The sequence below is a fragment of the Manis pentadactyla genome, chromosome 6 (genome assembly GCF_030020395.1).
Source record: "Manis pentadactyla isolate mManPen7 chromosome 6, mManPen7.hap1, whole genome shotgun sequence".
Lineage (NCBI taxonomy): Eukaryota > Metazoa > Chordata > Mammalia > Pholidota > Manidae > Manis > Manis pentadactyla.
The window spans coordinates 113742315-113762700 of NC_080024.1; the positions used below are offsets into that span (position 1 = coordinate 113742315).

Below are 20386 nucleotides of genomic sequence, written 5' to 3' on the forward strand. Positions count from 1 at the left end.
GATGTTGTAGAATCAGTACTTGTCTACTCTATGTTACACAGCCCTCCCCTTTCCCCCAACCCCCATTTTATACATACTAATCATACTACCCCCTTTCTTCTTCCCCGCCCTTATCCCTCCTTACCCTCCCATTCTCCCCAGTCTCTTTCCTTTTGGTAACTGTTACTCCATTCTTGGGTTCTGTGATTCTGCTGCTGTTTTGTTCCTTCAGTTATTCCTTTGTTCTTATACTCCACAGATGAGTGAAATCATTTGGTATTTGTCTTTCTCCACTTGGCTTATTTCACTGAGCATAATACCCTCTAGCTCCATCCATGTTGTTGCAAATGGTAGGATTTGTTTTCTTCTTATGGCTGAATAATATTCCATTGTGTGTATGTACCACATCTTCTTTATCCATTCATCTACTGATGGGCACTTAGGTTGTTTCCATTTCTTGGCTATTGTAAATAGTGCTGCGATAAACATAGGGGTGCATCTGTCTTTTTCAAACTGGAGTGCTGCATTCTTAGGGTAAGTTCCTAGAAGTGGAATTCTTGGGTCAAATGGTAAGTCTGTTTTGAGCATTTTGAGGAAACTCCATACTGCTTTCCACAATGGTAAAACTAATTTACATTCCTACCAGCAGTGTAGCAGGCTTCCCCTTTCTCCACAACCTCACCAACATTTGTTGTTGTTTGTCTTTTCGATAGTAGCCATCCTTACTGGTGTGAGGTGATATCTCATTGTGGTTTTAATTTGCATTTCTCTGATGACAAGCGATGTGGAGCATCTTTTCATGTGTCTGTTGGCCATCTGAATTTCTTCTTTAGACAACTGTCTATTCAGCTCCTCTGCCTATTTTTTAATTGTATTATTTGCTTTTTGTTTGTTGAGGTGTGTGTGCTTTTTATATATTTTGGATGTCAACCCTTTATTGGAACTGTCGTTTACAAATATATTCTCCCATACTGTAGGGTACCTTTTTGTTCTATTGATGGTGTCCTTTGCTGTACAGAAGCTTTTCAGCTTGATATAGTCCCACTTGTTCATTTTTGCTTTTGTTTTCCTTGCTTGGGGAGATATGTTTATGAAGAAGTTGCTAATGTTTATGTCCAAGAGATTTTTGCCTATGTTTTTTTCTAAGAGTTTTATGGTTTCATGACTTACATTCATGTCTTTGATCCATTTCGAATTTACTTTTGCGTATGGGGTTTGACAGTGATCCAGTTTCATTCTCTTACATGTAGCTGTCCAGTTTTGCCAACACCATCTGTTGAAGAGGCTGTCATTTCACCATTGTATGTCCATGGCTCCTTTATCGAATATTAATTGACTATATATGTTTGGGTTAATGTCTGGAGTCTCTAATCTGTTCCACTGGTCTGTGGCTCTGTTCTTGTGCCAGTACCAAATTGTCTTTATTACTATGGCTTTGTAGTAGAGCTTGAAGTTGGGGAGTGAGATCCCTCCCACTTTATTCTTCCTTCTCAGGATTGTGTTGGCTATTCAGGGTCTTTGGTGTTTCCATATGAATTTTTAACTATTTGTTCCAGTTCATTGAAGAATTTTGTTGGTAATTTGAAAGGGACTGCATCAAATCTGTATATTGCTTTGGGCAGGATGGCCATTTTGACGATATTAATTCTTCCTAGCCAGGAGCATGGGATGAGTTTTCATTTGTTAGTGTCCTCTTTAATTTCTCTTAAGAGTGTCTTATAGTTTTAAGGGTATAGGTCTTTCAGTTCTTTGGTTAGGTTTATTCCTAGGTATTTTATTCTTTTTGATGCAATTGTGAATGGAATTGTTTTCCTGATTTCTCTTTCTATTGGTTCATTGTTAGTGTATAGGAAATCCAGAGATTTCTGTATGTTAATTTTGTATCCTGCAACTTTGCTATATTCCAGTATCAGTTCTAGTTGTTTTGGAGTGCAGTCTTTAGGGTTTTTTATGTACAATATCATGTCATCTGCAAATAGTGACAGTTTAACTTCTTCTTTTCCAATCTGGATGCCTTGTATTTGTTTGTTTTGTCTAATTGCCGTGGCTAGGACCTCCAGTACTATGTTAAATAGCGGTGTGGAGAGTGGGCATCCCTGTCTTGTTCCTGATCTTAGAGGAAAAGCTTTCAGCTTCTCACTGTTCAGTATGATGTTGTCTGTGGGTTTATCATATATGGCCTTTATTATGTTGAGTTACTTGCCCTCTATATGCATTTTGCTGAGAGTTTTTATCATGAATGGATGTTGAATTTTGTCTAATGCTTTTTCAGCATCTATGGAGATGATCATGTGGTTTTTGTCTTTCTTTTTGTTTATGTGTTGGATGATGTTAATGGATTTTTGAATGTTGTACCATCCATGCATCCCTGAAATGATTCCCGCTTGGTCGTGGTGTATGATCCTATTGATATATTTTTGAATTTGGTTTGCTAATATTTTATTGAGTATTTTTGCATCTACATTCATCAGGGACATTGGTCTGTAATTTTCTTTTCTGGTGGGGTCTTTGCCTGGTTTTGGTATTAGGGTGATGTTGGCTTCATAGAATGAGTTTGGGAGTATTCCCTCCTCTTCTATTTTTTGGCACACTTTAAGGAGAATGGGTATTATATCTTCTCTGTATGTCTGATAAAATTCCGAGGTAAATCCATCTGGCCCGGGGGTTTTGTTCTTGGGTAGTTTTTTGATTACCGCTTCAATTTCATTGCTGGTAATTGGTTTGTTTAGATTTTGTGTTTCTTGGTCAGTTTTGGAAGGTTGTGTTTTTCTTGGAAGTTGTCCATTTCTTTTAGGTTTTCCAGCTTCTTAGCGTATAGGTTTTCATAGTAGTCTCCAATTATTCTTTGTATTTCTGTTGGGTCCGTCATGATGTTTCCTTTCTCATTTCTGGTTCTGTTGATGTTTGTTGATTCTCTTTTTCTCTTAATAAGTCTGGCTAGAGGCTTGTCTATTTTGTTTATTTTCTCAAAGAACCAGCTCTTGTTTTCATTGATTTTTGCTATTGTTTTATACTTCTCAATTTTGTTTATTTCTTCTCTGATCTTTATTATGTCCCTCCTTCTGCTGACTTTAGGCCTCATTTGTTCTTCTTTTTCCAATTTGATAATTACGACATTATACTATTCATTTGGGTTTGTTGTTCCTTCTCTAAATAAGCCTGGATTGCTATATACTTTCCTCTTCGGACTGCTTTCACTGTGTCCCACAGAAATTGGGGCTTTGTGTTGTTGTTGTCATTTATTTCCATATATTGCTGGATCTCCATTTTAATTTGTCCATTGATCCATTAACTATTTAGAAGCATGTTGTTAAGCCTCCATGTGTTTGTGAGCCTTTTTGCTTTCTTTGTACAATTTATTTCTAGTTTTGTACCTTGTGGTCTGAAAAGTTGGTTGGTAGAGTTTCAGTCTTTTTGAATTTAGTGAGGCTGTTTTTGTGGTCGAGTATGTGGTCTATTCTGGAGAATGTTCCATGTGCACTTGAGAAGAATGTGTATTCTGTTGCTTTTGGTTGTAGAGTTCTATAGATGTCTATTAGGTCCATCTGTTCTAGTGTGTTGTTCAGTGCCTCTGTGTCCTTAACTTATTTTCTGTTTGGTTGTCTGTCATTTGGAGTGAATGGTGTGTTGACGTCTCCCAAAATGAATGCATTGCAATCTATTTCCTCCTTTAGTTCTGTTAGTATTTGTTTCACATATGCTGGTGCTCCTGTGTTGGGTGCACTTATATTTAGAATGGTTATATCCTCTTGTTGGACTGAGCCCTTTATCATTATGTAATGTCCTTCTTTATCTATTGTTACTTTCTTTATTTTGAAGTCTATTTTGTCTGATACTAGTACTTGAATCCCTGCTTTTTTCTCCCTGTTGTTTGCATGAAATATCTTTTTCCATCCCTTGACTTTTCATCTGTGCATGTCTTTGGGTTTGATGTGAGTCTCTTATAAGCAGCATATAGATGGGTCTTTTTTTTTAATCTATTCAGTGACTCTCTGTCTTTTGATTGGTGCATTCAGTCCATTTACATTTAGGGTGATTATCGATAGGTATGTATTTATTGCCATTTCAGGCTTTAGATTCGTGGTTACCAAAGGTTTCAAGTTACTTTCCTTACTATCTAAGAGTCTAACTTAAGTCACTTAGTATGCTGTTACAAGCACAATCTAAAGGTTCTTTTGTGTTTCTCCTCCTTTTTCTTCCTCCTTCATTCTTTATGTATTAGGCATGAAATTCTGTAGTTTTTGTCTATCCCTTGATTGACATTGGGAATAGTCAATTTAATTTTGCATTTTCCTCGCAATCAGCTACTCCACCCTCCCTACTGTGGTTTTACTACCTCTGGTGACAGCTATCCCATGCTAGGAACACTTCCGTCTATAGCAGTCCCTCCAAAATAGACTGCAGAAATGGTTTGTGGGAGGTAAACTCCCTCAGCTTTTGCTTATCTGGCAATTGTTTAATCCGTCCTTCAAATATAAATGATAATCTTGCCAGATAAAGTAATCTTGGTTCCAGGCCCTTCTGCTTCATGGCATTAAGTACATCATGCCGCTCCCTTCTGGCCTGTAAGGTTTCTGCTGAGAAGTCTGATTTTAGCCTGATGGGCTTTCCTTTGTATGTGATCTTATTTCTGCCTCTGGCTGCTTTAACAGTCTGTCCTTATCCTTGATCTTTCCCATTTTAATTTCTATGTGTCTTGGTGTTGTCTTCCTTGGGTCCCTTGTGTTGGGATATCTGTGGATCTCCATATCCTGAGAGACTATCTTCTTCCCCAGATTGGGGAAGTTTTCAGCAACTACCTCCTCAAAGACATTTTCTATCCCTTTCTCTCTCTCTCTTCTTCTTCTGATATACCTTTAATGCTAATATTGTTCTGCTTGGATTGGTCACACAGTTCTCTCAATATTCTTTCATTTTTAGAGATCCTTTTTTGTCTCTGTGCCTCAGCTTCTTTGTATTCCTCTTCTCTAGTTTCTATTTCATTTATTTTCTCCTCCACCGTATCCAACCTGCTTTTAATACCCTCCCTCGTGCTCTTCAACGATTGGATCTCCAACCTGAATTAATTCCTGAGTTCTTAGATGTCTTTCCATACCTCCATTAGAATGTTGATGATTTTTATTTTGAACTCCCTTTTCAGGAAGAGTCACGAGGTCCATATCATTTTAGTCTTTCTTGGGAGTTGTATTAATAATTTTACTCTGGACAAGGTTCCTTTGGCATTTCATGTTTGTATATGGTGCCCTCTAGTGTCCAGAAGCTCTATTCTGGAGCTGCTCAGCCCCTGAAGCAATGTCCAGGGTCGCAGAAGGGCTGTAATGGTGCCTTGGGGAAGGAAAGAGCTGTTCCCCACCTCCTGGCTCCTGTGCCTGAGCCAGTGGGCCGGTCACGGAGGTATAAATTTTTGTCTCAGAGCAGCCGGATATGGATCCCTGCTTTCCACAAGCAGCCGGTATCCCAGTCTCCCCAGGAACTCTGCCTGTATTAACTTTCCAACCTGGTAGGCACGCAGGTCTCATGAAAGCACCATAAAATGATGGTTTGTGTTCCCAGAGCAGATAGCAGATCTCCAGAGCTAGGTATTCAGCAGTTACAAGCCTCCTACTCCCTCCCTGCTCCGTTTCTCTTCCTCCCGCCGGTGAGCTGGGGTGGTTGAGGGGCTCGGGTCCCGTGGAACCACAGCTCTGGTACGTTACCCCGTTCTGTGAGGTCTGCTCTTTTTTCCAGGTGTGTGCAGTCTGACACCATCTTCTTTCCTGTTGCTCTCTCAGGATTAGTTGCGCCAATTAAATTTTCTAAATGTATCCAGTTTTAGGAGGAAGCCTCTGTCTCTCCTTTCATGCTGCCATCTTTCTTTTTAATTCTAAATAATATCTTATGTACAGATAAAGCACAATTTGTTTATCTGTTCATCAGTTGGTGGGCTTTTCAGTTTCCATTTTTTGGCTATTTTGAAAAATGCTGCTCTGAATGTTAGTGCATGAGTTTTTGCATGAACATACATTGAGCTCTCTTGGGTATATACTTAGGAGTGGAATTGCTAGATCATATAGTAATTGTACATTTCACTTACTGAGTAGTTGCCAGACTCTCTGTCACCGAAGCTGCACCATTTTACCTTCCCAGGAAGGGTGTGAGGGTTCCAGTTTCCCTGTAGCCTTGCTAACACTCATTGTCTTGTTTATAGCCATCATACTCAGTGTGAAATGGAATCTTATTCTGGATCTCATTTTTCTTGAATGTCCAATATGATGTCACACATTGACCTACTTTGCTGTCAACTTTCTGAAGTTTTTGTCATTTATTTCAGTTTCATAGGTAAAGGACTGTGGTCCACAGAGATTAGATAACTGACCTCAGACTTCTCATGTGGTAGTAGACCCTGTGAGTTGATTTCAAGAGCTTCTTTGCCCTCTCTCCTTCACCACTGAAAAAACTTCCCACCAAACTGTTTGAGATTAAAGTGCCAAAATAAAAGTTTAGCCAGTCACCCAATAATATCCTCTATGCAAAAACAAATGAGCAGAGAAACAGGTTCAACTCAGGATCACATGTTGTATTTACTTATCATTTCTCCTTACTGTCCTTCAATCTGCTCGAGCACTTCAGTCCTGCATTGGCTTTTATCTACCTGACTCTTCTGAAGAGTACAAGCCAGTTATTTTTCTCACTTGGGGTTTATCTAATGTTACCTCAGGAGTACACGTGAGCTGTGCTCCTGGGGAGGATATCACAGAAACTGTACTGTCTTGTCATTGCAGCCTTTCGGCTGGTGCATGATTTCAGGCTCTCCCTCTCCTGCGGAATGTTATCTTTGGTCACTTGATTAAAGTGATGTGTGCCAAGTTTCTCTATGGTAAAATTACTTCTTTTGTAATTAATACACATTTGCTGAAGAGTGACACTGAGATTAAGTTAATGCTCTATTACTCATCAAACTGTTGCTCACTAGTTCTTAGCATCTTATTGATGTTTCTTAGATGAATTAGTTGTTAGTATGTTTGCCAGATGATGATTTTCTAATCCGTTATTCTTTCTCTATTTATTAGCTTTGTTCCCCTTACTTATTTATTCAGTTGTTTGTTTATAGTATTAGTGAGTCATGGATCCCTGTTTCATTCATTGTGCTATAAACTGTTACTGTCCTTGTGTAGGACTTTGGTGGGGGGAGCACGGGATAGAAGGTTGATGAGCAGCCTTCCCTGACCTGAGCTTGCTGGCAGTCTACTAGGGACTGCTTAGTAAGTTTATAAGTAGCTGTTATGGATGATAGCAAGGAAATTTCTCAGAGGTAACACCTGGCCAGAAAGAAAAAAAAGCTCCTTTATGAAGAAAATTATATGATGGTGTGCTGCTGTGAAACAAATTACCACAAAATTAGCGGCTTCAAATTTAGTAGCTTTATTTTTTTTTGAGAGGGCATCTCTCATATTTATTGATCAAATGGTTGTTAACAACAATAAAATTCTGTATAGGGGACTCAATGCACAATCATTAATCAACCCCAAGCCTAATTCTCAACATTCTCCAATCTTCTGAAGCATAACGAACAAGTTCTTACATGGTGAACAAATTCTTACATAGTGAACAAGTTCTTACATAGTGAACAGTGCAAGGGCAGTCATCACAGAAACTTTTGGTTTTGATCATGCATTATGAACTATAAACAATCAGGTCAAATATGAATATTCGTTTGATTTTTATACTTTATTTATATGTGAATCCCACATTTCTCCCTTATTATTATTATTATTTTTTTTTTTTAAATAAAATACTGAAGTGGTAGGTAGATGCAAGATAAAGGTAGAAAACATAGTTTAGTGCTGTAAGAGAGCAAATGTAGATGATCAGGTGTGTGCCTATAGACTAAGTATTAATCCAAGCTAGACAAGGGCAACAAAACATCCACGGATGCAGATTTCTCTCAGAACAGGGGGGGTGAGGTTCTAAGCCTCACCTCTGTTGATCCCCAATTTCTCACCTGATGGCCCCCCTGCAATTGTGCCTGTCTTAGGTTTTTCCTCCTTTGAGGAATCTTACCCATCTCTGGCTAACCAGTCATCTTCTGGGGCCATACAGGGAAATGTAAAGTTGGTAAGTGAGAGAGAAGCCATATTGTTTGAAAAGGTTAGCTTTTTACTTCTTTGCATATTTATGCCCTGTGGCTTTTATGCCCAGCATTTGTCTTGAGGTATCTTTACCACTTGGAAGAATTATGATACTCGGTAATTTCAAATTTAGTAGCTTTAAACAACACAATTTATTATGTTAAAGTTCTGGAGGTCAGGATGTTGAAATGGGTTTTGCTTAAGGTTTGGAAGATAATAAGGAATTAGTAGGATGGGTAAATTGAGGTCATTTTATGAAAGATCTTTAAGAGCCAGAATGAGGAGTTTATAGTCTAATCTCTGTTGTAACTACATTTAAGCATTATTTGGTAATAGGGGCAGATTAGAAAGGAAGAATGGGAAGACCATTAGGGAGATTCATTGTAGGTGAAAATAAGGGTATGGGTCCTAGCCAGGCTGTGGCAGTGGAGCTAGGAAGATGGAAAACACTTGCAAATTGCTACCTATGGGCTTGATTCGACAAGTGACTGAGTAAGAAGACACATATAAGCTCTTTATTCAGTTTTTTGTGGTCTGGAGGGCTCTGTGAATTGATGGGCCAGGGAAATAAATCCTGACCTTGCAAAGCTTTTTTCTTGTAGATATCATGTTTTACAGAATATGTATTTCAATGTGATACCAAAAAGCCACTGAAGCAGAGAAAATATTTGATTTGCATATTTTGTTAACTGTGGGACAATTTTCTGTGGCCATTGGGTATAATGTGCAATATTGTTTTATGTTACTGTGTCTGTGCCTTGGGTAGACAGTTGGCTGTGGAGATCCTGTGAGACATTCCTGTGACTCCCTCAGTAGGTGAGCTGGCCACCGCAGCCTGTGAGGGGATGTCTTTTCTCTTGTTCTTTAACTTGACTGCAAATCGTATCACCATTTTCCCCAGGCTTTCCATGGAAAGTGAACTCCCTATACATTTTGTACAGAAATTGTAAAAGGATAGTGTCCTCTTTCTCTGTAAAGACTGTTCAGTCAACTAAATTCTAGTCTTCATGAATCAAAGTTTAATTTACCATTGGATCCTTATACATAATCACCAATGAAGTGAAGCTGTGGACTTCTTCTTTAAAATAAAAAGCAACCCTACATTCTTTTTCTTCTTATGAAAGTGGGTTTTTTTGTACCATTTTATCCCACCCACCCTAACCCTTCACCCTTGGTAACCATCAGTCACTTCTCAGTGTCTATGAGTCTACTGCTATTTTGTCCATTTTGTTATGTTTTGTTTTTAGATTTCACAAATAAGTGAAAATATATGGTATTTGTCTTTCTTTATCTGGCTTATTTCACTTAGCATAATACCCTCTAGGTCCATCCATGTTGTTGCAAAGAGCCGGATTTCTTGTTTTTTTATGCCTGAATAATATTCCATTGTGCATATGTACCCCATCTGCTTTATCCATTCATCTATTGATGGACACTTTCGTTGCTTCCATGTATTGCCTGTTGTTAAGAATGCAGCAATAGGGATGCATCTATCTTTTTGAATTGGGGATTTTGTTTTCTTCTGAAAAATTCCTGGAAGTGGAATTATTGTGTCATTTATTTCTGTTTTTAGTTTTTCTGAAGAATCTCGATACTGCTTTCCACAGTGGCTGCACCAACTTAAATTCTAGCCAACAATGTAGGAGGGTTCCCTTTTCTCCACATCCTCTCCAACACTTGTTATTTCTTGTCTTTTGGATAGTGACCATTCTAACTGGTGTGAGGTGATATCTCATTGCAGTTTTGATTTGCATTTCCCTGATGATTGTGATAGTGATATGGAGCATCTTTTCATGTGCCTGCTGGTCATCTGTATTTCTTCTTTGTAAAAATGTCTGTTTAGATACTTCACGCATATTTTAATCAGGTTACTTGTTTTTTGGTGTTGAGATGTATGAGTTCTTTATATATTTTGGATATTAAGCCCTTATCAGAGAAATCATTTATGAATATGTTCTCCCAAACTATAATTAGCCTCTTTGTTCTGCTAATGGTGCCCTTTGCTGTCATAACTATTTAGTTTGATGTAGTCCCACTTGTTCATTTTTTATTTTTCTTCTCTTGCCTAAGGAGATGTGCCCAGGAAAATATTGCTCCTGCTTATGTTTAAGAGATTTTTACCTATGTTTTCTTCTAAGAGTTTTATGCTTTCTTGTCTTACATTTAGGTCTTTCATCCATTTTGAATTTATTTTTGTGCATGGAATTAGACAGTACTCCAGTTTCATTTCTTGCATGTAGCTGTCTTCTCAATACCAATTATTAAAGAGACTGTCTTTTCCCCATTGTATATTCATGGCTCCCTCATCACATATTAATTGACCATATATGCTTCAGTTTATATCTGGGCTCTCTATTTTGTTCCATTGACCTATGGGTCTGTTCTTATGCCAGTCTCATACTATTTTGATTACTGTAGTTTTGTAGTATTGCATGAAGTCAGGGGGTATAATACCCCCAACTTAGTTCCTCCTTCTCAGGTTTACATTGGCTATTCAGGGTCTTTTGTGGTTGCGTATGAATTTTAGGATTACTTGCTCAGTTTATTGAAAAATGCAGTTGCTATTTTGATAGGGATTGCATTGAATCTGTAAATTGCTTTGGGCAAGATGACTATTTTTACAATATCAATTATTCCTATCCATGAACGTGGGATAGATTTCTACCTATTTGTTTTTCTTTAATGTCTCTCATGAGTATTTTACAGTTTTTGGAGCACAAGTCTTTCACCTCCTTATGTTTATTCCTAGGAATTTTTAGTCTTTTTGATGCAATTGTAAATGGAATTGTATTCCTCATTTCTCTTTTTACAGTATAAAACATCCATTTATTATAAAAGCTCTCAACAAAGTGGGTATAAAAGGAGTATAAATCAACATTGTAAAGGTTATGTATGAAAAAACTAACAGCCAGCATCACAATCAAGAATGAAAAACTGAAAGCTTTTACTCTAAATCAGGATACCTACTCATACAGAAATACAGATTTCTGGGTATTAATTTTGTTTCCTACAACTTTGTTGAATCTGGTTATTAGATCTAATAGTTTTTTGGTGATATCTATAGGGATTCTATGTGTAATATAATGTCATGTGCAAATAGTGACAGTTTTACTTCTTCTTTACTAATTTGGGTGCTTTCTATCTCTTTTTCTTATCTGATTTCCATGGCTAGGATGTCCAGTAGTACGTTGAATATGGAGAGAGTGGACATCCTTGTCTTGTTCCTGATATTTCAGCTTTTTACCATTGAGTATGTTAGTTGTACATTTGTCATATATGGCCTATATTATTTTGAGGTACATACCCTCTACACCCATTTTGTTGAGAGTTTTTATAATGCCTTAGCTTTGTTCTTTCTCAAGATCACTTTGGCTATTCAGGGTCTTTGTGGTTCCACACAAGTCTTAGGATTATTCATTCTATTTCTGTGAAAGAAAATATTATTGGAATTTTTAAAGGGAGTGCTTTGAATCTGTAATTTGCTTTGAGTAGAATAGACATTTTAACAATATTAATTCTTCCAATCCATGAGCACAGAATATCCTCCCATTTATTTGTGTCTTCTTCAGTTTCTTTTATTAATATCTTACAGTTATCATCATAGGTCTTTACTCCTTGGTTCAATATATTCCTAGGTATTTTATTCCTCCTGTTGCAATTATAAATAGGATGGTTTTCTTAATTTCTCTTTATTACAGTTTGTTATTAGTGTACAGAAACAGCACATTTTGTGTGCTACAATTTTACTGAATTTGTTTATTAGTTTTAACAGTTTTTGGTATACTCTTTTGTATTTTCTATATATAATATTGTATCATCTGTAAATAGCTGCAGTTTACCTCTTCCTTTCTAGTTCAGATAGTTTTTATTTTTTTCCCTAATTGCTCAGACCTCTTATACCATAGAGGCTGGTTAAAAGTTGTAAGAGTAGGTATCCTGATTTAGAGTAAAATCTTTCAGTTTTTCATTCTTGAGTGTGATGTTGGCTGTTAGGTTTTTCATACATAGCCTTTATTATGTTGACTTGTATTCCTTTTATACCCACTTTGTTGAGAGTTTTTATCATAAATTCATGTTTAATACTGTCAGATGTTTTCTCGCATGATTTTCATCCTTCACTTTGTTAATGTTGTGCATTAACAAATCACATTGACTGATTTCTGGATGCTGAACCATCCTTTCATCCCTGGAATAAATCCCACTTGATTGTTCTGTATGAGTCCATTTAATGTGTTGTTGAATTAGGTTTGCTAATATTTTCCTAAAGGTGTCTGTGTCTCTATTCGTCAGAGGTATTGACCTGTAATTCTCTTTTTATGTGGCATTCTTTTCTGATTTTGGTATCAGGGCAATGCTAGCCTTATAAAATGAGATTGGAAGTGTTCCCTTCTCTTCAATTAATGGAAACTTTTAAGAAGAATTGGTATTCTTCCTTAAATGTTTATAAGAATTTATAACTAAAGCAATCTGGTCCTTGACTTTTGAATGCTAGGAGATTTGATTACTTTCCCAATATCCTTATTCCTTGTTGGTCTGTTCAGACTTTTTGTTTCTTCATGAATCAGTGTAAGAAGGTTGGATGTTTCTAGGAATTTATCCATTTTTCTAGGTTACTCACTTTTTGGCATATTTTATCGTAGCCTCTTATGATCCTTTATGTTTCTGTGGTATCATCTGCATCATATCCTGTTTCATTTCTTTCATGTCCCCTCTCCCTGAATAACTTACTTTAGAATTTCTTATAGCACAAGTTTGTTGGAAATGCATTATCTCAGATAGTTTTTGCCTGAAAAAGCCTTTATTTTGCCTCCATTTTTAAACATGTTTGTTATGGACATAGAATTATAGATTGACTTTTTATCCCCTTCATTGCTTTAAAAATGTCACTTGATTGTCCTCTGGCTATCATGATTTTTGTTCAGACATCTATTGTCACTCTTATCATTGTTCCCCTGAATGTCATTTAACTTTCCCTTTGGCTACTTTCTAATTTTTATCATTAGTGCTCTGGACAGGGGACTTTTCCAGACTTCTTTAAAGACTTCCCCTCACCTTTTCCATGAGCACTTGGAGAGGCCCACTAAAAAGAACTTCAGAGTCAGTATGAAGTTCCCTTCTGTCTAGGGACAGCTGTTCCACACTGATAGGCTGACCCCTCTTGGCCTTTAGGAATTTATGAGAATTTTAGCTGATTTCATTATACTCATTTGGATGGAATTAACTATTCCTGCAGTGCTCTGCCACAGGTCCCTAGAGGATGAGTGACCTAGAACTCTCCTTAGAAGAATTTGTCCACTCTTTGAATTTCCATTTACTTTGTTTCTTTGGATCTTTAGCTGTCTGATGGGATCAAAAAATTATGATTTTTTCAGATATCTGGCTTTTCCTCATTCTTAGGAAATGATTAACAGTCTTCTGTGGCTTTTTCCATCATACACACAAATGGAACCCTCCTTCTTACTTTCCAACGGCATTCTTACTTCATGAGTTTTCTCTTAATATCTCCATGGATATTCATTAGAGGTTCATTTACTTTTTAAACTTTTATGGCTTAGGTATTCTCCCTGTACTGTCTTTGTTTTCCTAAATCTCCTTTTTCTGGTTATTTCTCATGTTTTTTTCATTTTATTAACTATTTATTGGGGTCTTTGAATTTCTGTTGTACCTTAGTTGTCCTTTAATTTTAAAAATTCTGAGAAGTATGGTAAAATCTGGGTGCCGTGATGAGGCTTGTGAAATTGTGAGCATCCCTGTACGGTACTTAGTTGTTAACAAACAAGATGTTTTGTTTGGATACCCCCAAATGAAAATACAACCAGGACTCTTGGTCCAATTTCCAAAGTAAGGCCTTGCCTTTCTTTTGCCTGGTGTGCATGTTTGTGTATGTGTGTTGTTTAAAGGGTGTGGATAGCCAGGGGAAAAGGCTGCCAGCTCTTTGAGATCCAGGTACTGGGAGCAGGTGGGGAGATCATTGTTCTGTGAGTAAGCTTCATCGTTACTTAAGGTCCTAAAAGCTATACCTTCTGAATTTCAACCTTTCCAGAGACTAAAACTTCTAGCATTTTGTGTTACTGTGGGACAGGCAGGTGCCTAGTTAGGTGGGGCAAAGTAGATGACCCAGCAGGTCTAACAGTTTCTATGAGGCCTTTGAAACAATAATCTGTTGGGAGTCCCACACTACCTCAGAAGTTTCTGGTTTCTGAAATTCCTGAAGTTTTCCAGAATTCTGTGACATAAATTAACTTGCTGGTGTTTCTCCTTTACTGGTGTTTTTCCTTTAACAGATTTATGTTTTACCTTAAATCAGATTTCATTGATTTATTTCCTTTTCACACTTCCAGAAATTTTGTTGACATTTCTCATCTGCTTTTGGGTTTTTACCAGTTTACATTGTTGGTTTATGTCCTCATATTAGTTTAGTTCTGTTTTTTTTATAAACTTTTATTTATACTGTTTTTTTACCTTCTGTTTCTACTTCCACTGAAGTTAGTATCTTCCTCCAAGGAAATAGCAACTATTGCTAGTCCCTCCGTATTAATTACCATCAGCTAAACAGCATACCAAACCACTCTAAAATTTAGTGCCTTAATACATTAAGAATTGACTTCTTGCTCTTATCATGGTACAGTCATAGTTGATTAAGGGTTAGTTCTGCTCCATGAAATTATTCCTCTGGGTTCTTGGGAATCTTTCAGCTGAGCCTGAGAATGGGACAGGAACTGATGGTTGCATGAGAGGGCTTTAGGGGCCAGACTCAGAAGTGGCCTTTCACAGCATTTCTACTCACATGCATTAGTCACAATACAGTTAAATAACTGCATCTAAGAGGATAGGATCCCAGGAAATGTAGTTCGCCTCTTTTCCCAAAGGGTAAAAGGAAATATTTAAACCATTAGCCTTTCTATGCTCTCCACATTTTGTTAATTTCCATATAATTACATATACATTTACACATACACACTCATGCAGCCTTATGTTCCTGAACCCATTTACTTTTTAAATCATTGTTTGTGCTATAAAAATGAGATTATATTATGTGCATATTTTCCCATGTTCTTTTTATCTTGCTCCACTGTGTCTCATGGCAAATCTCTTCCAACTCACCTGGTATAGTTCTAATTCTTTATGAAGGCAACATATTATATGACATGTATTAAAATTTATTCAACATTTTCTATATTGATAAGCATACATTTAAAAAATGCCTTTATTGATATTTTGGTGGCCTTTAGAAGGAATCAGAGCTAAGTGTATGAGCTGATTTCTACATCTTTGAATTAAAAGTCAGTCATTCAAGATTGAATGAATGCTAAACGCAAGCTTATTTTTCAGAAATAAGGCTGTAATAATAGATACTTTAGGAGGTAATGTATTTTGTCAGAATATCTGCAGTTGGTTTCTCTAGATTCTCTAGAATCATCAGTTCACTGGATATACTTAGGAAATATTCTAGGTGTTTGAGGAGCAGAGAAATATTTTAGCAAGTTATATTGTTTTAGGATCAAATAACTACTTAACTTCACTTCATAGTTTTCTTGCAAAGCTTAAATTATATTAACAAAATTTACAGTATAAATAAACCTTTAATCATCACGTAAACCATTAACACTTTTTAGACACACAAAGAATTACTATATTTTAAATGGCACTGTGCTGTTTCCTATAGACAGTTTCTATTGGCATAAGGAAGGTAAGACTTTAGAGATAAATATAAATTATTAATGAATTAATTGAACAAGTGTTAATTAAGTGCCTACTAAGTATGAGGCACAGGTGGGAGCTGAGTATTAACAAGGAACAATAAAGGCATATGAGGATCATTAAGTTAGTCCTAGAATATTACTTGGTGGAATATTATGTAATTAGTGAAATTGGAAGCACAATAGAATCAAAATAACCAGTGTGTCTTTCTATAATGCAAGCTTTTGAGACACAGAGAGAGACATTAACAGAGAGAAAAACAGAAGTAATTTTGACACCAAGCTTTAGGTTGCATTAGGAACTGTGGAAGCCATGGCATTTTTGAAGATGATTCTACTAAGAGCTCAGCCAATGAAGCACATATTAGGTGTTTTTTGGTGATTTAACTAGACATAGAAGAAACTCTGTTCTCTTAATCTATTCTGAATATACTTCATCTCAGCCATACTTTGAGTAAAACAATCACAAAATGAGTTTTTTGACAAATGCTTGAGGTACTTATTGTCGATACTATAGATCAAAGAGTTCTCCATGTACTTAATGATCTGATTGATGACCAAGGAACAAATCTAACATCTTGTTATAAATATTATGGATTCTAACTTGTATTCTTTTTTTCAGAAAGGGTATTTTAACTTTAATTGTGATGCCAGGACTTCTGGTATCTAAGGTACCATAAATGTGAGGCCAGTTTCAACATGTTTTTTGAAAACAAAATTGGGTGAACCTGAATTAGGCTCAGACTATACCATTGGGAAGCCTGGACATTCGAATGAGTAACTGCTCTGCATGAGAGCTACCTGAAACAAACAAATGAGTAGTATCTGAGGGGCTTTCTTAGAAAATACAGTCTTCAAATGATGGCCAAACCCAGTCTGGGTTTCCATGGTCGTACTCAAATGGCCTTCATTCCTCTATTGATGCCTTTTCTTGGTCTTAGTAGCCAGCAGCCTGTAGAGCACTCACCAAACCTGAAAGCAGCTCTTGAGAAGTCTTGGTTCCTGTAAACTGCAGGGCAAGAGACCTGGGCTCTAGCTTTGACTTCATTATCAGTTGCCTTGCCTGGGACAAGTCACTTAAATACCACGTCTCACCTTCCTCTTCAGTAATATGAAGGGTTAGATGAAGTGTCCTCTTAAGTCTACTTAACATAAGTATTTATGATCAATATTCTGTCAGTTATGATTGAAACTTCTCCTAAGATTCTTGCAGATACCTTTTTATTGCTGGTTATTAAACAGGACTATTGTCCATTACTTAAAAATTGCTTGTCCTAGGACACCTATGATTTTTGGTTCCTGCACTGGCCACTGATGTAATTATGGTTGCCATGCTTCTCTAGATTCCATGGGACTGGTTACCCAGACCAGAGGCAGAAACTTGAGGACTTCTGCTATTAATTCATGATCCCAATTCTTTAGAAAATATATTTCAGTGTCAAAATTATATTTGTATTTAGGTCATTGTTCCTGGAGAAAAAATAAGTGAAGATTTTGTAATCAGATGAGTCTGTAACCGATCTTATACTTAAGCTGGCCTTTCTTATATGGAACAAAGAGTTGAGGAGTATTACATTTGCCATGTAGAGATGCCATAAATCACATGGCCTTCAACTGGAATTATCCACCCTACAGTGATATTTGAATCCCTAGCCAATGCTGTTATAGGACCTCCTTTCTAATGGAGCCTCTAAATACCACCAACGCCAGCAGGGAACAACTTTGTACTGGAGTTCCATTTAGTATTTTGAGGCTAGAACAATTTATTTAGCTCTTATCACTGTGATTCTTGCCCACCACAACATTAAATCCAAACTCCTAGGAAATACATATCATTCATTCAGTTAACAAATATTTGCCAAATATTTATTAGTAACAACTGTATACTAGGCATTATTCTAGGCTCAGAGAAAACATCAGTGAAGTAAATAAATTCCTATCATAAAGCATTTATGTTCCAAGAGAACAAGAGAAACAACAGTATGTAAAATTGTATATTTATCTTTATAATTTTATAACTTATAAATTATACATATATATTTATAATTTTATATTTTATAACATATTTATATTTGTATATATTAGGTGATAAGTGGTATGGAAGCAAATAAGGCAGGTAATGAGGTTAGGAAGGGCACATGTATTCAAAGAGGGGATTCTCTATTACACAGAGAGCTCAGGTAACATTGGAACTGCAGCTGAAAGGAGGTGAGCTGGGGAGCCTGGAGGGTATGAGAAACGCTTCCTGTAAAGAAACAGCAAGTGGGAGAACTTGAGGAGGAGGAAGTGTACTCTGTTCCAGCTGGAGCAGGACAGAAGTGACGGGGAGATGAGCTGGAATGGTGACGGGTCGTGCTCTTCAGGGGCTTGTAGGTTGTTGTAAGGACTTGCTTTTTCCCTGAGTGAAACAGGAAGCCATTGGAATGATGGGATTTAGGTGGTTTGCATTTACAATTAACTTGGTTTGACTGGAGTTCCTCCATTTCTGCTCCCACCCCTGAATTCGTATCCATTTTAAGAACTTTTTCTTGACTCACATCCTTTCAACTCAAAGCACTAGGATTGACCTGCGTCTACCCCAGCTTTATCATACATGGTTTTCCATGCCGCTCCTAGACCTCCACTTCCCTCAGCCCCCAAAGCGGTAACACATTTTGCAGTGTCCCAAGGGGGTCCTCCTAACACCGCCCTCCCTGAGGTCTCAGGCTCTGCTGCCCACCACACCTCACCCCCTCTTGCTGTCATCTGCTTACCTCTAGTTATCCTCTAACACTGATGCAAGACATTTGTCCCCAGATCTTCCTCTTCTCTCCGACAACTGCCAGCACCACACAGACATCCTGGGGCTGCCTGGCCTATGCCCTGCTGTGTAGTTCCTTGATCCCAGTATCTGACACTTTTCCCTTGTTTGGTTCGGACATCTGTGCCTGTAGCCACAGCTTGGACCTCCTTTTCTTCAGGTGCTATCCATCTCTGACATTTTAAACTCTAAATAGTGTGGAATGCAGTGGGACATGAATGAACACATTTAAACATACAGCCCAGCCTCCCATCCAGCTTTCTATGTTCCCACCTGCTCACCCTTGTGACACTATGTGTTGGCTTCCAAGGGCAGCTCAAACACTTGGTCATAAGGCCCACAGTTGGGCTGTCTTGGACCGGGGATGCCCTGAGTTACATGCTCAGGGGATGCAGTGGTTTAGTACATGGGTAATGGACTCAGACATAGTCATTCCAATCCCATTTCTACCACTTTCTAACTGTGTAATGGGGCAGGCTGCTCAAGCTCTCTTACCTATAAAATGAGTATAAAAAGTGATACTGTGCAGATACCTGCAAGGAGTAAGTGACCTAATGCAAAGGGGGTCCTACGTATAGTGCTTACCAATAAATGGAAGCCAGTGATATGTTGCTTTTTTAAGACAAGTGAAGAAGTTAAAAACTATTGTTGTTCCATGGGGTAGTGTCATATATTTCCTTCTTGTTTCAAGTAGGAATTTAAACTTCTGAAAAGCTTCTATCATGGCATCTTCACACAGCTCTGAGAATGCATCTGTTCCCTGTGCCTTTGTCTGTTACCTGACTTCTGCCCCTCACCCCAAGCCTAGCTGGGGCCAGGAGGAAGACAGTGGGCGTAGGTGGCTTTTTTAAGCCTCCCTGGGCTGTAAGACATTCTTCTCTTCTTTGGGTTCATTCATTGGGAATGTATGTATGGTACATGTTTTCCCCTTCTTGCACATGCGTGGCTCATTTCTGGAGAGTAGCACAGAGAAGCTATTGCTTAAGAACCATTGAAAACATTCAGTCTTTTATTTTTGCTTAGTGATCACAAAAAGGGTGAAAAGGATAGTTCCCCTCTTAGCAACATGCCAGGTTTCTTTAAGGGGATGGAGCAGCACTAATTGCTTCCTCTCGTATTCACTGCACATTCATTCCTTAGCCCACCACACACTGGCTTCTTCTGTCACTGCTGAACCTTTCAGTTGGGTGCCTCCGTGAGGAACCTAGAGCAGGGTTACTCAAACTTAGGCGGTTCCTGCTGAACTTTTTTAAATGGTAAGTTTGTATTTGTATACACTCTTACCCTTAAATATTGTCCATATTTACTTCATTTGGCCATTTAAAATTATTCTACTCTTTTCTTTTTAAATTCAAGTTTTCTATTCATAACCAGTTTACCTTGCTTTTAGGTAAAAATGCAAAGGAGGGGACTCATTTACTGTTGTTCCTGTACACAAATGCAGTGGTGAGTTCCCTCTTTGAAGAACACAGTGGCCTCCTGCCCCCACCAGCCCCCTGGCCTCCTGAAGGCTCCTTGTCAGCCTCTGATGACAGAGTCCTTCATTTCCAGTTCTGTTGGTGCAGTCAGAGCTTTCACCGTCTCAGGGACTGTTTGAATGTCAACAATGAATAAAATAAGTGAATTGTATGTCGCCTCTGTGTGTAATAGTTCTATCCATTTTGAGGGAAACATTCCTTTATCATTTGTTAGTATATCACTTTTTAAATTCCAATTATGCATATATATTTATTTCAGGGTTGAAGAACCAAGTATAAATTATTTTGTATTAAAAAAAGTGTGTATATATATATATATAT

At 37.6% G+C, this 20386-nt stretch overlaps 1 protein-coding gene across 1 annotated transcript in view; it reads left to right on the forward strand.

Moving 5' to 3' along the window:
• The window catches only part of L3MBTL4 (L3MBTL histone methyl-lysine binding protein 4), a 503654-nt gene that overhangs the window by 167777 nt on the left and 315491 nt on the right, over positions 1 to 20386 (forward strand). Inside the window, 3 exon segments of the mRNA XM_057504056.1 lie at positions 6766 to 6786; positions 11657 to 11678; positions 19801 to 19843. Coding sequence (XP_057360039.1) covers positions 6766 to 6786; positions 11657 to 11678; positions 19801 to 19843 — 86 coding nt within the window.